General features: G+C 35.4%; 3 protein-coding genes across 3 annotated transcripts; 1 reads left to right on the top strand and 2 right to left on the bottom strand.

The window, feature by feature from the left end:
* Positions 1-889: 889 nt before the first annotated feature.
* Positions 890-1,186, bottom strand: HELRODRAFT_89705 (hypothetical protein; the record flags this gene model as incomplete). The annotated part of the gene is made up of 1 exon (XM_009031361.1): positions 890-1,186. One exon carries the CDS (start codon positions 1,184-1,186, stop codon positions 890-892), a length of 297 nt encoding a protein of 98 aa, XP_009029609.1.
* A 3,726-nt stretch (positions 1,187-4,912) lies between these two features.
* HELRODRAFT_194316 (hypothetical protein) lies at positions 4,913-8,867 on the top strand. Its single transcript, XM_009031407.1, has 10 exons — positions 4,913-5,044; positions 5,073-5,124; positions 5,378-5,622; positions 5,806-5,985; positions 6,391-6,530; positions 6,693-6,808; positions 7,030-7,192; positions 7,281-7,590; positions 7,873-8,604; positions 8,653-8,867. The coding sequence occupies exons 2-9, from the start codon at positions 5,115-5,117 to the stop codon at positions 8,014-8,016; spliced, it is 1,308 nt and encodes a 435-aa protein (XP_009029655.1). The 5' UTR covers positions 4,913-5,044; positions 5,073-5,114; the 3' UTR covers positions 8,017-8,604; positions 8,653-8,867.
* Positions 8,868-10,253: 1,386 nt separating this feature from the next.
* On the bottom strand, positions 10,254-11,099 carry HELRODRAFT_89719 (hypothetical protein; the record flags this gene model as incomplete). The annotated part of the gene is made up of 2 exons (XM_009031363.1): positions 10,254-10,451; positions 10,617-11,099. Coding segments are annotated over 2 exons (681 nt in total), but the record flags the coding sequence as incomplete, so codon positions are not given.
* Positions 11,100-16,428: the final 5,329 nt, after the last annotated feature.

The following is a 16,428-nucleotide window of genomic DNA, read 5'->3' as shown; positions in this document are numbered from 1 at the left end:
TTGCCTAATAATTTTACTAAAATTCCATCGCTAAATGTTTTAAAGATGATTGCGTATTGATACACACACATACATCTTCTAAAAAGAACACGAGCTTAAAAATTGATAAAAAATAACTCTTTTTTTATTTTCTTATTCCCGACAATTTCCTGATTGTTTCATTCAAATTCGATCCGTTAAAAAATAAAGAATTATGACTCAGGCAAAAATCTCAGCTCCAACCGACACATTTCGATTATTAAGTGGCATAATTATAATAATAAATAACAAAATAAAACTAAAAATCGAAAGATAGCAAAATGAATCCTGATCTGCCTGCCTGCCTGACCTGTTTGCAAACAGCTCCATGCTGGCAGAGGTTATGAGTTCTGCACAAATCTATTTTCTTATCAGCAGCAGCAGCAGCAGCATCATCATTGTTGTTAGCACTCCAACCACGCAACAACATTCTCCCACCTAACTCATCAGTTGAACGACAATCACGATTCAAAAACTCGGCAGGGCACAGGCAGAAATATTTGAGGCCTCCGTGGAGGGGGACGCAGACGGCCCTCCTTGCACACGGGTTGCTGGTGCAGGCATTCTGCAGCGCAACATCAGTGCATGACCGCCCTATCAGGTCGGATGCACACACGCAGTTGAACTTCTCGTGCGTGTTGTTCCTGCTAGACCTGCGTTCGTTCGTTCGTTCGTTCGTTCGTTCGTCCATGTCATTTTAAAATAACTTTTCATTATTATCTTTAAAATGATCATAGTTTTGTTTATATTACACAATCTTGAAGCTTTAAGATAGCGTCTAAAGTTTTACAGTCATTTTAAAAAATAAATAGTCACATTGTTATTTCTTATAATACTTCAAGGCTGCTTGTAATTAAATACAAAACATCATCTAGCGAATGTTATTAATCGTGCAATCGAAAAAACAAAACGAAAAAATAATAGAGTCCAACTGGCAGTAAGCTCCACCGTAGAAGCAGACGTCTCTGTGGCACTTGTGATGGCGGTGCGAGGAGGATGTGATAAGGTTCTCACATTTGGAACCGGATGTGCCGGGCGGACAGATGCAAAAAGTTTCGTTGCTCATGGTCAGGCAGGTGCCACCGTTGAAACACTCATCTACCAGGCAGAGAGTTGCTCGTTCGTTGCAGTTCAGTCCGAAATATCCGAACGGACACAGACATTCCATCGGCTGAGATTTCAAACTATCTCTTTTCTCCACTGTGGTATATTGAGAGGTGAATTGAACTGGCAGTTGGGCGATGAGGTTTTCAAATACGAGTTTTAAAATGAAAATGTATAGATGTGTGGCGACCGTTGGCTTTAAAGAGATGTGAAATATTCGTTGAGGAATCAAAAAAATGTAATCTCGAATGATAAAAATAAAATAAATTTTACACGATCCAATTCTTTTCAACGTTATCTCGTTAGCAAAATCAAATTCCCTTCTTCTGTAAGGCAAGATGGAGCTTCATCAATTGAAAAATTAACATGTAAAACTAGTATCAGTAGAAATATATGAACGATGTAGTATAGTATCAATTAAACATCGTCGCTTAACTAACTCGTGTTTGACAGGAAGACAAAAGCAGTTGAAACTTTCTTTAGTAGTTGTACAACTTTTGCACGTCTTATTCTTACACGGGTCGTTCATCTGATTGCATTTCGGTCCGTTGTCCCCTAAGAAGCACTGACAACTTTCCAGAATTTCAGCCTCGGTGCAATGCAGCGACGAATCTCTAACCGGGTTGTGGTGGCGGTTGTGCGTCATCTCCTTCAGACGTTTCTGATGGGCTTCTTCTAACTCTTCGTAGTTTCGATAATGTTTCTGATAAACATTTCTACCGAGCCTCAACTTACTTCGAATCAGGTTCAAGACCTGTTTGATGGGACTGACTGTATGTCTTTGGTTGTACTTCAAAAGGTTTAAAGTGTCTTTCTCAATTACTCTTTCACGTCTCGGTAGCTTAAGTAAATAATTATCGCACTTTTCATCTTCGCAAAACGACTCCACTCTCTCTTCAAGTCCACTCTGCAAATTTTTCACGAAAACTAAAGGGTTACTTTTTCTGCCGAGAGATATCAGAAGGGTGTTCTCCAAAACGGAAATGACATCGTCAGTGAGGAGGTTGGCTTCCAAGTTCCCATCGTCATTCCAGTACCCCATGTATTTTAAATCGTATCCTAAAACGTTGTCGCCACATAAATGTGTGCACGTTTCTGAAGGTGTCGACTTATTTTCAGTCTGATTCTGACAAACCGTTATAAGTCTGCAAACATTTTCTTTGCTTAAAACTTCATGTTCATGAAACTGATCGGATGTTAAACAGTTGAGAGTTACGAAAGATGGATGCTTTGAAAGGCAGTCATCGGTTTTCAGATCAATTTCACTTTCCATAACCTCACAGTGCTCGTGCTTCCAGCAACGTGACATCAACTTCAAGACCGACCTGCTCGATCGTTTGCACAGAACACTCTCCGTCAGCTCTCCACTCACCACCAACTTCACTTGCAGCAGTTTTCCTTTCGCACAAGAAACTTTGTGGATATCGCGAGATTTTAAATAATGGCAGTAGAAATATATTAGTATATGATGTATTTTAAGACAAGCTTTGCCGAGTTTTTCAATTATTTTCGAATCAACTACACACTCTTCTTTGTCGAGACATAATTTTAACAAAATATTTTTTACGATTTTTTCATTCATACAGTCCAATGGTTCTGATTTTTTAAACTCGAAATCCAAAAGCTGGACTTGAATTTTTTTAATCTTCCAGCCAGGTTTGCATCTGAGACCATGCTGAGGAAGGAACTCGCGGACGTCCCTGCTACTGCAGAGGGCGGTCAATCGAAGCGCACTGACCACACAATCCGATGACCAACTCATCAGGTCGTTGTAATCTTCAGTTGTTATGTGACAGTGCGAATGTGAATTGCAACGCATTTTGATCCTCCTTACAAAAGTGTTCATGCCGGGACAGTACACCTTGCTCTGTGAGACGATGTCGTACGTTACTGCGTCGGCCAGGTCCAAATCGTCGACGGTGATATTGTAGCGAGCGTCCAGGCACCACAAGGAAGCGAGTACGTCGGCTTTTATGGTGTCCATCGTTGAATTGATGCATTTGTATTTGATGAACAATTTAACGAGAGGGCAGGATCTAACGGTCCTTGCGATGATGTCGTTGTGAATACGACATGATGGCTGTTCGTCGCATAATGTTCTCAGTTCATTCAACACCGTGGGAACGCATGGACATTTTTCAAAAAGATAATTCCAACTATTATCACTTTCATCATCGTCGTAATCAGTATTCTCGTAATCAACAATAGAAATAATTTTTATGCTCAAATCATCGGGGCACTTTAGCTGCAGATTATCATTAAAGTTTGCCTCTCGCTTCCTTCTCACGTTGTCATAACTGACGCATCTGACATGGCCTAGGTAGTGATAGAAAGCACTGTGAGCCTCTTCTAAACATGTTTCAGTGGCTCTGGCGTCGAATTTATCAAAAAAGAAACAGGAATTTTGAAAATTGCATTTTGATTTTAAATATTCCAAGCGTTGTAATATGAATGGACAGCTCGTCAAGCGGTCCCAAACTTGAATTTCGTTGTAAACGCTCTCAAACGGATCAAACTTTATCTTGTATTTGTAATTTTTACATGACATTCCTTCAATGTACGGCAAGTGAAGCATTAAAACGTCTTCAAAATTTTCGTGGTAACATAAAAAATATAAAGAATTATTACCCTTTTTTGAGTCTAAACAAGAATTGAACTGCGACGTTCCACGCAAATTCAAGTTTATGATGCATTTACGTTTGCCGAAACAGTTTTGAACGATATTTTTGAAGAATGGAAGATATTTCTGACACTTGAGAGTAGTGGCATTACTCATCCAATGAAATCTCAGGGTGAAATTTTCTTTACAACTGTATGTCAGTTGTCTGCTTCCATCTATCACCTCATCCGCACGAACAACCCTAGCTTCTAATTTGAAAAAAGTTATAAAACATTACAAATAATATTATTATAAAAGTTATTCAAACAGAAATCAAATGGTGCCAAATCTGACAATAAATAGAACTGCAAATCAATTAAAACAGACTTAAATTCGACTCGCAACTGTAGTTAAACCCGATGAAACCGGCTTCGACACATTCGGAATCTTCAGAGAGTATCAAATCGGATTGAGCGTAGCTACATTCGTGGTATCCATTGCATTCGGAGTTTAACTTTGAAATTACCTTTTCAGCTTTAGGACAGGAAGATAATGAGAGGACCTGCCATAAGGCTGAATAATATGCTGAATGTATGATGTGAATATATTTCGACCTACCACAGACTATTGCTGTATGAATGAACGTTGTTTTATTTCACAATTTGGTTCTGAATTTACATTTATTTTAGTTATCGAATTACTTACATATGCTTTGTCCATTGGTAAAATTTACCATCAAAATTGCAGCTGAAAGTACTGAAATTGGAAAATTTAAGCATACAAGATGAAATACAATTGAATAAAAATATACTCTAACTAACGTCTTATAGGTAAACATGAAAACATCATGGTTTAGACATAAAGAAATTTAAAATCAGAACAGAAATTCAACATAACTAAGGTAACTGTCAGACAATTATGTAAAAGGTAATTTAAATATTTATTTTTTTGATAATTAAAATAAAATTTTATTAGCGCATACTTTAATAATAAATATTTTGTTAATTTAAAATAAATTTTTGAATAATACGAGAGAATTTTATTTTGTTCGACAGGTTTTCAAAAATTTAATTTTTTATTGCGACTTCTAGTTTTGATCGAATGCACTTTTAAAATATGCAAGGTAAAAAGTTGACTTATTTATAAGTTAAATTTTCGTTAAAAAACACTTCAAAATCTTAAAAATGTCCACAGAAATATTTAATTATACGACGAAATTCAAAACGTTTACGAAATTATTATGCAATAAAGTTTATTTGTCAACTTTATCGCTTTGATTAATGTTGATAATTGATAGTTTTTAAAAAAACCTACCTCCTGTAGTTTTTTAAATTTAAATTTTAAATTATACTTTTAAATTAGAAAATTATTTAGATTAAATTTTTTTCAACAAATGAATATAAGTAAGTACCAACTAAGTAGCTAAGTAACTAAGGCTTTCCTTTATAAACAATATTTATTTGCAGTGTAGAATGATCTGGTCACTGACTTTACTTTTAATTAATTTTTAAGCAGTGAGACCTGCTTGCTAATAGTAATAATGATGTTAAATTTTTAACATATTGGTGTTATTAATTAATTAATTAATGTTAATAATTAATTAATCATATCATATGGAACTCATAGATTATTAAATTTTGCACTTTTGAAACAAAGACAGGCTGACAAGCATTGAAACATCATCACCAGCATTACCTTCTTCACTAACGTCAGTAGCAGAAGAAACATCGTCAAATTATGAAATTCATTACATTGGGGCCAGTAAACGGAGCATCAGCAGGTCACTTAGTAGCAGTAGCACTTTCTTCTGTTTTCACAGTGTCATGAATTTTTTTACCCTGGCACATCTACTCAGACTTCTTCGACTCATTCTACAGAAGATTGTCATGGCTTTTGCTGAAATGGCAAATTTTTTTTCTTTTTTTTTTATTAAGTTTTCAGAATTTTTAAGATTTTTATTTTAAAGTGTTTTATTTACAATTTTTTCTCACAGTTATATAAATCTAGTTTAAGAAAAAATATATAAATTTTTCTAAGTTTCTTTCAAAGTTGTTAAATGAACACACATTCCATATTAAATCCAGATGACAAGCATAATTCTCAGCCTAAAATCCTTGCTGATGCAGTCGAGTGTGAACTTGGTAAGTTTTTGTCAGATGTACCCACCTGCCATCCTATTCATGATCAACATTGCGCTCTTTGCTGTCCTCCTGACGTCCATTGGTTTCTACGTTAAGGTGTCCGATCATGTCGACTCGACTGAGGTTTGCTGGTTTCTTCTTAATTAATTCAAAGCATTTTTGTGTGTGTGTTTGTTAGTTCAATTAACAAATTATATAACCCATTCATCCAGTCAATTAGTTGTAGATTCATTCACCTATTCATTCATTCACCCATTCATTCACCCATTCATTCATTCATTCATGTATACATCCATTATTTGTTGCATTATTATACTTGGCAGCATTTGGGGATGTTGTAAATTGAAGTAGGTCTGTTTGCTCCTATACATATCCATCGTCGTCGTCATCATCATCACGTTCATCATCGTCATCGTCATCACGTTCATCGTCATCACGTTCATCATCATCATCGTCATCACGTTCATCATCGTCATCATCATCACGTTCATCATCGTCATCACGTTTATCATCATTCTCATCGTCCAGGAGTGGAGGTCGTTTCTAGAAAGTTTCTCAAAGTTGGAGCTCTGCATTGTAGCCCTATCCAACACCACCGTCGCCGCCACTCCCGACAGCAACGACATCAGCAGCAAGAAGTCGCAGTTCAATTCTCTCACAAAATACGAGTTTATAGTTTCTTAAAGTCGTTTTTAATTTAATTTTATTCGTAAATACAGATTTTCCATAATAAATTATAACAATATAATCAACAATAATACGATAATATATAACTATAATAAGGTAATGTTATTATAATTGATGGGCGATTCACCACCGACTGGCCACAGAACGCACTCGATCCCGATATCCCTCTCCATACGTCCCACGCAGGAGCTGCTGGCCTGGAATTCATCCATACTCCACTTGAGCACCCTCATGTCCGGCAAGCACATCGGACTGGAAGGTTTGTAGGTTTTTTTTTATGTTTCTATTACGATTCGGTGTGGTGATTATTTTTATTCTTATCATTTTTGTTATATTTTCATTAGTCTGAAGAACATATTGCACTGGAACGATGTTTATCTGTTAATTTATTACATCATTACAACATACCATCACGTTGGGTTGTCAGTCACTGGCGCTGAAAATTAAGATAATTAGCATAATTAACATAATTTATTCAAGGGGACGACTCACAAGCCATAATTAATGTGACCTTATTGTACAAGAGCCAATCAAATGCCTCACTCTGTAACCAGGGCAAGTTGTCTTCAGGCTGTCCAATCGTTGAGAACGTCGTCGGCTGTGTACAGTTCAAAGCACCTAGGAATATTTTTCCAGAAAATAAGTAAATTGCTGATTGGTTGGTTGATTGATCGATTGATTAACTAATCAACTAACCAAACCATCCAATCAACCAACCAATCAACATGCAGACATTTACAACACTGCCCGGTGAACCAGCTGTCAGTTGCAGGCATGTTAGCAGACGAACTCACTCGCAACAACCCACCAATCAACAAAAAACAAAACCGTATCAAAAGCAGGAAGAGTAGTAGTAATATTAAAAGTAGCAGCAGCAGTAGTAGCGGTGGTAACAGTAGAAGTAGTAGTAGTAGCAGTAGTAGAGTGTACTACGGCAGTTTGAACTGGCAGATGATTGGCATTGATACGATATTTTATTGTAGGAATCGTCCCACCATCAGAGCTGACTTCAATCTCTTTCTTCTCAAACTTCCTGCAAATGTTTGTTTAGCTCATTGATCGGTTTATCCATCATTTTCTCAATCAACCAGTCAATCAGTTATTTATCCATCACTCGTACATTTAGTCATTCCATCGATTTACTCGGTCGAAAATTCAAACTGCCAGTCAGTCAGTTATTAATACATTATTTCAATCAATCAATCAATCAATCAATCAATCAATAATTTAACCAATCAATCTCAATCAATCAATCAACGGATGAACCAACCAACCAACCAATGAATGAATGAATAACTGGATGGACCAATCACATTGCACCAGGTCATAGACCATGAGACCAGACAGCACCTATTCAGAACGAGCTTCTTCCTGGCGTCATTCGTTGTCGTCATCGTTCTGTATGGGGCTTGCTCCAGCCACCACACACACAAGAACAGAACCATTTCCTCCTCGTCCGAGTCTTGATAATGATGGTGATGATGATTGTGATGATGATGATGGTGATGATGATGATTGTGATGATGATGATTGTGATAATGATGGATGTGTGATGATAATGGTGATTGGGATGATGATGGTGATGATGATGGTGATGATGATGATTATTACCATTATCATCGTCATGACGACCAGTTCTGCAGCACTTTGTTCACATTATTAAACAAATCACCATCTCTTTCATCTTTGGAGCACGCACACACACACGCACGCACGCACACACACACATACATGGTACATAACACACACACTTATATATGTATATGTTTGGAGTTCAACAATATATATGTATATATTTATACAAACACAAGCATATACATTGTCTTCATTCCGATACATATTATTTGCATAACAATGGTTTTTGTTTGCCTCTCACTTTTATTCACACACACACACGCACACACTTTTTTCGTTCTCTCTCCTCTCTCTCTCTCTCTCTTTCATCATATTTTCTCACTTGTTTGATTTTTTGTATTGCAAATTTAATGTAACGGTACTTAGTAGTTTGTAATTGTTTTACTTCTGCATGACGCCTGTTCAATCTTTTACATACCCACCCACCTACCTACCTACCTACACATACACACACACACACACACACATACACACACACACACACATACTTATAAACAATTGTACATGGTTGTACGTACAAATGTATGTGTGTATGTATGTATGTTTTTTTTATTAACGGTTTATTTTTAATTATTGAATTGTAATTTGTTTCGTCTTTGACTCATAGGATATTATCAGTTTGTATCGACCTGTTTTGTGAGTTATAACTTATTTTCATGAGACGAATGAATGGAGTAAAACTCGAAAGCTTTCATTTAAATCAAAATTTTTTATTAAAAACCAAAAAGTAATATGAAAAAATAAATTATTTGCAAATGTACCGTTGAAAGATTCTACACACGCATATGCACAATTGATGTTGTTACTGTACAATTGAAAGCTGTATACAATTTAAAAATTATGCAAAATTCATTTTAAAATAATATTCGATCGGTTTTTCAACTCGGTCAGGGTTTGTGTCGATATGTGGTAGGATCGTTGAAGTAGTTGTCCTGCGGTGAGAATTGCTGTGTTAACATGTTTCTTGATCGGTGATGGCTTGCCGAGTAGTAACTGTTGCTGCTTCTCATGCTGTCGTCGGTGCTGTTGTCGTTGTTGTAAAATTGTTGGTAGTTGGAATACGGCCATGTGTTCATTGAAGGTACCGGCTGAAGAGATGGATCATTTGTATCTGCAAACGATAACCTTTGTCGAAGCATCGAATCATTCGGATGCATCGAGTTTGTTGCATAGTTGTTGTACGGTGAATAATTCGTCATCGGTGAGTTAAGCGACGAGTAATCATACGGAGATAGATGCGTGTTGTTACCGAAGGATGTTGAACTTGCTGGATTCGATTGTTGGCATCGGTAATACGGTGGTTTGAAATGTTTGTAGTGGTTCATCATTTTCGGCGTCCAACCGCTTTGTGGTGCGTTGAATGAATATGTGTGGTAGCCACTGTCGCCACTGTTCATAGCGAGTTGTGAGGATGAGGCTGCTGATGGTGCGTTGTTCAAGTTGTTGCTGAATGATGTTTGTTGGATGGCTGGCTGGTCTATCGGTGAATTGTTGCAGATGTGGTTGTTGAAATTGTTGTTGCTGAAATTGTTGACGTTGAATTTGATGCTGTCAAAATTGCTGTCGTTGCTGAAGTTGATGTTGTCGTTATTGAAGTTGATGTTGTTGTTGATGTTGTTGATGACAATGTTACTGTTGTTGTTGATGCTATCACTAAAACTATTTGTGCTGCTTAAAGAACGTTTGTTGTTGTTGTTGTTGTTAATCGGTGTTGATGTTATTAGCGGCCGATGATTTGTTTGAAAGCAGTTTATTTGTGGCTGGTTTTGATGTTGTTGTACATTTTGTGGTCGTTGTATAATGTCTCCTTGTTCGTTTTGTTGTTGTGGATCTAACCTCCTTTGTTTGGCCGGCGGTTCTTGCGCCTCTGATGTTATCGTTCCAGATATTTTACGTTGTCGACGCTGTGCCATTACTGCTGGCACTTGTTCCGGTTGCTCAGGCTGATGTGGTTGTTGATGTTGAGGTAGTTGTTGATGTTGATGTGGTTGTTGGGTTTGTGGTTGTTGAGGGGATGTGTCATTTTGTTGTTCTTCTTGTTCTAGTTGTCTTTTCTTACTGCCAGAGTTTTCCCTGAAACCCTTGGCGAAGGGGTTGTGATGGATTTTCAGCCTGGTGACCAACTCGTTCTGGTATGCAGTGACGGCGATGAACGACGTCTGATGGAAGACGAACGTGTTGAAGGGAGTCGTTGGCAGACATTGCAGGTCGTCAACTTGTACCACGTGCACTCGCGGCGTGTACTTGTGCAGCGATGCCAGGATTATCTGTTGGAGGATTCAAACGAAATTTAATTAGTTTTGTTGTTTGCTTGAAAATTGTTATAAAAATGATATCGTGAAATAAAAAAATGACGAAAAGTTATTTAAGAAAGTGACAATTGATCTGATGGTATTTTTATTGAAATGAAAAGAAAGAGAAGTTCAACTTACATGTCCTTGCTGGTCGCCGGCGTTGTTGGTGAGTTTCATTTTGTGGAATGAAACGACCTGCCTCATCCAGTGCTCTCCAGTAGCTGGGGAGTCTCCATGGACAAACATTCTCAAACCGCTCAGATCCGCCACTGATTCGGTTTTATCCGTAACCGACCATTGCCCGTTTGTGAATTTGTATCGGTATCGATCGTGAGGTATGACGTCGAGTAGAAGCGCGTATTTCAGATTTGGTTTCAAACCGGAAAGTCGGACTTTAAAGGCTGGGAACATTCGCCGGCCGGATTTCGTTACAATCATTTCGGTGCCGATTTTTGCGAAACTGTTCCAGAGGTTTTCGTTTTCAAGTTTGACTTTCAATTCATCAATGTTGTTATCGTTGTTGAATTGTTGTTGTTGTAGGTATTGTTGTAGATGTTGTTGACGTTGTGGCAGGTATTGTTGTTGATGTTTTTGTTGTCGTCGTTGTTGCTGTTGCAACATTTTTTGTTGATGTAACATTTGTTGTTGATGTTGTTGCTGCTGTTGAAAATTCACCGCTACCCCATGTGGACTATAACGTTGAAGATGTTGATGTTGTTGCTGTTGTGGCATTTGGTTGTAGTAGTAGTTGTCCAGTCGAAAGCAGAAACTGCTGCTGCTGTTGTTGTTATTGGCTGGCACTGTGTCATTGTTACAATGCTTATACTGACCTGATGTTGGTGCTGATAATGATGACGATGTTGATGATGATGACGATGTTGTTGTTGTTGATGATGATGATGATGATAATGTTGCTGTTGAAAGATGATCCATGTTGAATCAGCTCTTCGCAGTCTGGATGGTAACTGAAAAAAAACTTGATATAAATTTTAAAAATGTACCAAAAAAATGAGTATTCACAATTTATAAAAAAAATTATTTAAAATATTTAAAAATTTAAAAAAAGGAAAAAATAAAAAAGATATATCTATTCTGCGATGTTAAACTTGCGTGTCACTGTGTCTCCCGCGTGTTCCAAACATCAGGAATGCTCTGTTGATGTTGTTGTTGTCCTTGATGTTGTTGTTGATGCTGTTGATGTTGTTGACTCGTGTATGTGATAGGATATATATATCCTTAAACTTTGTCAATTTTTTTCAAATTTTCACACTAATTTGAATCAAATTTAATATTCAGTGTAATGAATGTGAGTCTGCTATTAAAAACTTTTCAAACTCTGTATCAGAAACAATAGCAGTAAGAGTAGCTGTCATATAAAGTGTTAGGTGAAACTCTCGAATTGATTTTCGTATTGAATAATGAAAAATTTAAACCGCCGACTATATATAGGCGAGTAGAGATCTGCTTGTTTACGAGAGGATATTGATAAAACATAGGGAATCAATTTGCATCTCTTTGATCTTCTGAACATATGCCTAAACACATGCCTAACAATGGCTCGGTCAGATTCTAACAATAGCCGACCAATAACAGGACGGTTAGAATATGACTCGGCCAATAAAACGCGAGGAAATCAATAAAACTCCGCCCGTTAGTAATATTTTAATTAGTTCTCATTAATAATTAATTAATAACGTTTACAACTTTTAGATTTTCTTTAGTGATTAAATGTGGGTCATAAACTGTTTTGATCGTAAAGCGGTTTTATAGTGGGACTCAGTTTAATTTTATTATTAATTATGGAAATTATTATAATAATATCGATAATTATTCATTTTACTGGCTCAAAACATTGATTCCGTTTCGTCTAATAAAGTTTTGTAATGAAAGCAAGCTCATCAAACAAGTAGATCGTCATCATCTGTTTCCATAAGATTAATACCGTATAGTAAGTAATATTACCACTTGTTATAATTATTAATATCATTAATTATTATGAAATATTATTATATGTAGTAGTAGCAGCAGCAGTAGTAGTAGCAGCAGTAGTAAAAGCAGTAGTAGCAGTATTGACTATGGCGGCTTATATGGTTTTTATTACAGTAAATATTATTCAATACATACAGTTGTTTATTAATAATAATGTTATTATTTTTATTACTTTTAATTCTGCTACTACTAATAATAATCATAATAATCATAACAACAAAAATAATAATAATAGTAATAATGGGAACGTTATACTCCGTGAGAATTAGAATTTATTGGGATTAAAGCATGCAATCAACGAAGTGGCAGTAATCACAATAATTATAACAGTAACAATAATAACAGCAATAATAATAATAATAACAATAATAATAATAATAAAATCAATAGTTATAAACAGCTTTTCAATAACGCCAGCCGTTAACAACGAAATAAAGGACAACTCTAATTGGCTTAACTTCTGAAAGTTAGAACCCAAATCAATTGTACAATTGATTGATTTGTTAGAACGTGTGTGTGCGCACGTGTGTGTGTGTGTGTGCACGTGTGTGTGTGCATGTGTGTGCGCGACTATTTTTCGAACATACGTAGGCGTAATTATAGCAAAACTTTGTCTAAGGCGTACAAAAACACGTACATACACACGCATACATACATATGTATACACACACACACACACACACACAGAAACACACACATACAAACAGACAAACAAACATTGAATAACTTTGTGTTCACAGATGAAACGCTTTCGTTCGCACTCTTTAATGTAATTATAACTTACTTGTTTGTCTTCTTCTTATTATCATTATTGCTATCATTATTTATTGTTATTATTATTTGTTATATATCTTTACATTAGGTGTTAACAGAACTGAAGTTTTATTTGATATTGTTATTCGTTTGATATTACGATAAATGTTGAGTTGTTCTGTATTGTCGTGGTTGTTATGCGTGAAGTAGTAACAACAACATGAGCGACATCAAAAACAACAACAACAACCTCATTTCAATGACAAATCTAACGAAACGATTAGTTGTCTTGGAATGATTATTAAGGACATGCATTGCCACACATCGTAACTCACTGCTTCTTACCGCCTGATTCTGCCGTACACACACAAACACCTATCTACGTACACAGCCAGCACCTACATCACAGCATACTTGCTTAAAACCGCGTTTTTCATCCCTCCATAGGTCTTCAAACGAACGAAGAACAGATGAACGAACGACAAACGACTGGTCAGCCAGCTATTGTCTTTCAAATGACATTTCTGGGAAGGAATGGTACAAAACTGAACCCTAGCATGGCTCGGTTAGAGGTTCATTTCACAGGCGTTGCTTAAACTTGGAGTGCCATACAAGCCATCCATAATAATCATTAATATAACATAAAATAAACATCACGCCATTAATAACATTATCTTTATTCTTCTTTTTATTATTTGTGCCCATGTTCGTACATGTGTGTTCGTACATGTGTGCTTACAGATGTGCGTACATGTGTGTGTTAGTTAGAATAAGGGTACGGATGTGTGTCTGTAGGTGTATATAATTAGCGGACAAACAATTGAATGCAAGACAGGAGATTTAAAGGTTAAAAGACATGCCGAGTCTTTGTGTCGTGTTTGTTCGTGCTAGCTGGCTGACCAGTCGTTTGTCGTTCGTTCATCTGTTCTTCGTTCGTTTGCTTGTCAATTTGTTCTTTCATTTGTTTGTTTGTTTGTTCTTTCATTTATTCATTTGTTCGTTTGTTCCTTCGTTTGTTCCTCAATCATTTATTTGTCTGTCAGTTGATTTTTTGTTTGTTCACACTTTTTTGACCGTCGTCGTCATCATCATCATCATCTTCTTCTTCATCATCATCATCGTCATCATCATCATCATCTTCTTCTTCTTCATCATCGTCATCATCATCATCTTCATCATCATCATCATCATCATCTTCTTCTTCATCATCATCATCATCTTCTTCTTCATCATCATCATCATCTTCTTCTTCATCATCATCGTCATCATCATCATCATCTTCTTCTTCTTCATCATCATCATCATCATCATCATCATCATCATCTTCTTCATCATCATCATCATCTTCTTCTTCATCATCATCGTCATCATCATCATCGTCGTCGTAAAAAGAATAGCAATAAAAAAATGAACGGTAGTGATTAAATGTGGTTTACGATCGGACCACCCATCAATAAAACATACGGCATTTAACATAATTTATTAATTTATTTACGACCCCCAGTCCTTATTTGGTTGGACTGTTGTTTTTATGTTAATTCTCTGTAGTGTTTTAAATTCATTTAAAATAATTCGAAGTGATAAAAATGATTACTGTCGCAGTCGTTATTATTAGCGTTCTTCCTCCAAATTACCTCACCTCATTCTTAAACTCTTGATGTATCTCACAAGTTTCGTAGTCTAGGCTTTATCTTTGATTCTAGCATGTCTCTTTCTTCTCAGAATAATAGTGTCGCTAGAAGTTCTTGCTGTCAGCAACGTAGAATGAAAAATCTTTTGCCTTTTCTTGACGATCCTACCCTTCTCCTTCTTGTTACTTCGTTAGTCTTATCTAGGATTGGTTTGTAACTCGCTCTACTATGGTCTTCCTGATTCTACACTCTATCCTTTAAGTAAGGCTTCTAACTATGCAGCTCGTCTAGTTGCTCGTGCCTCTTTCTTTTCTCATATATCTCCATATCTTGTTCTCTTGCACTGGCTACTACATAAAATATAGAATAATTTTTAAAACTTGCACATTTATGTATAAGTCTCAATCTAAATTATTTCCTAAGTACTTATCAGATATATTAATTGAACCTAAACGCCTCAGTTTAAGATCGTCTTCTTGTTCTCACTTCTTTTTAACTCGTGTTAAACACTCTTTTGCTAAATCTTCATTTGCTTTTTCTGGCCCTTTTCTTTGGAACTTTCTACCTTCTTTTCTGACTACTTCTCCATCACTTACAAAGTTCAGATCGGATCTCAAGACCCATCTGTTTTCAAAATTCATGAGGAGCGCCGTTGAACATCGCGGAAATAGCGCTTTACAAGGTAATTGATTGATTAACTAATTGATTGATTGATTGATAGATATAATAGTATAATAATAATGATAACATTTATTACTAATAAAATCATAGCAATAATTAATTATAATTATTATTTTACGTAAATATTGGAGTTAATAATATTATGGCGTTTTTACCCGCTATCAAACAAATCAAAAAGTTCAAAAAATCAGAAAGTATCAGAAAAATAAAATGAAACAAAACTATTTGCAATTAACGTAGGAATATTGTATACATACAAACAAACAAACAAACAAACATACAAACAAACATGCAAACAAACATACAAACAAACAAACATATAAACACTATTTGCAAAATGATTAATAACAAAAATAGCTAGGATATACAAGTTTATATATGTATATTTACTTAAATATATATATATATATATATGTATATATATATATATATATACCCACTATTAATATATATATATATAATGAATGCAAAATTACTTTAACAAAATGAAAATATACAATAGTAATATAGACGATAAATTGATGGAACGATAAATCACTTTTTTTAAAACAAATTCATTTTATATAAACACGGAAACATAATAATGATAATAATACTAATAATATTATTATTATTTGTAACAATAACAAATATGAAATAATAATAAATAATAATAATAATAATAAGATAAAGGCTCAACAATGCAGAAACCATGTTTGCCCGTGAAGGAGGAAAAATATTTATTAATAATAATAATAATTATTATTATTTTTATTTTTTATTATTAATATTATTATTCAAATATTAAGCGAAGAGGCATATATAAATATAGACAAACATTTGACGATGTTATCCGTTAATAACTAATTTATTAAAGGATCACGTATATACAGGCATACATCAAACAAACAAACAAA

The sequence above is a fragment of the Helobdella robusta genome (genome assembly GCF_000326865.2).
Source record: "Helobdella robusta unplaced genomic scaffold HELROscaffold_73, whole genome shotgun sequence".
In the NCBI taxonomy this organism is placed as follows: Eukaryota; Metazoa; Annelida; class Clitellata; order Rhynchobdellida; family Glossiphoniidae; genus Helobdella; species Helobdella robusta.
This window is presented reverse-complemented; position numbering and strand designations above follow the sequence as displayed.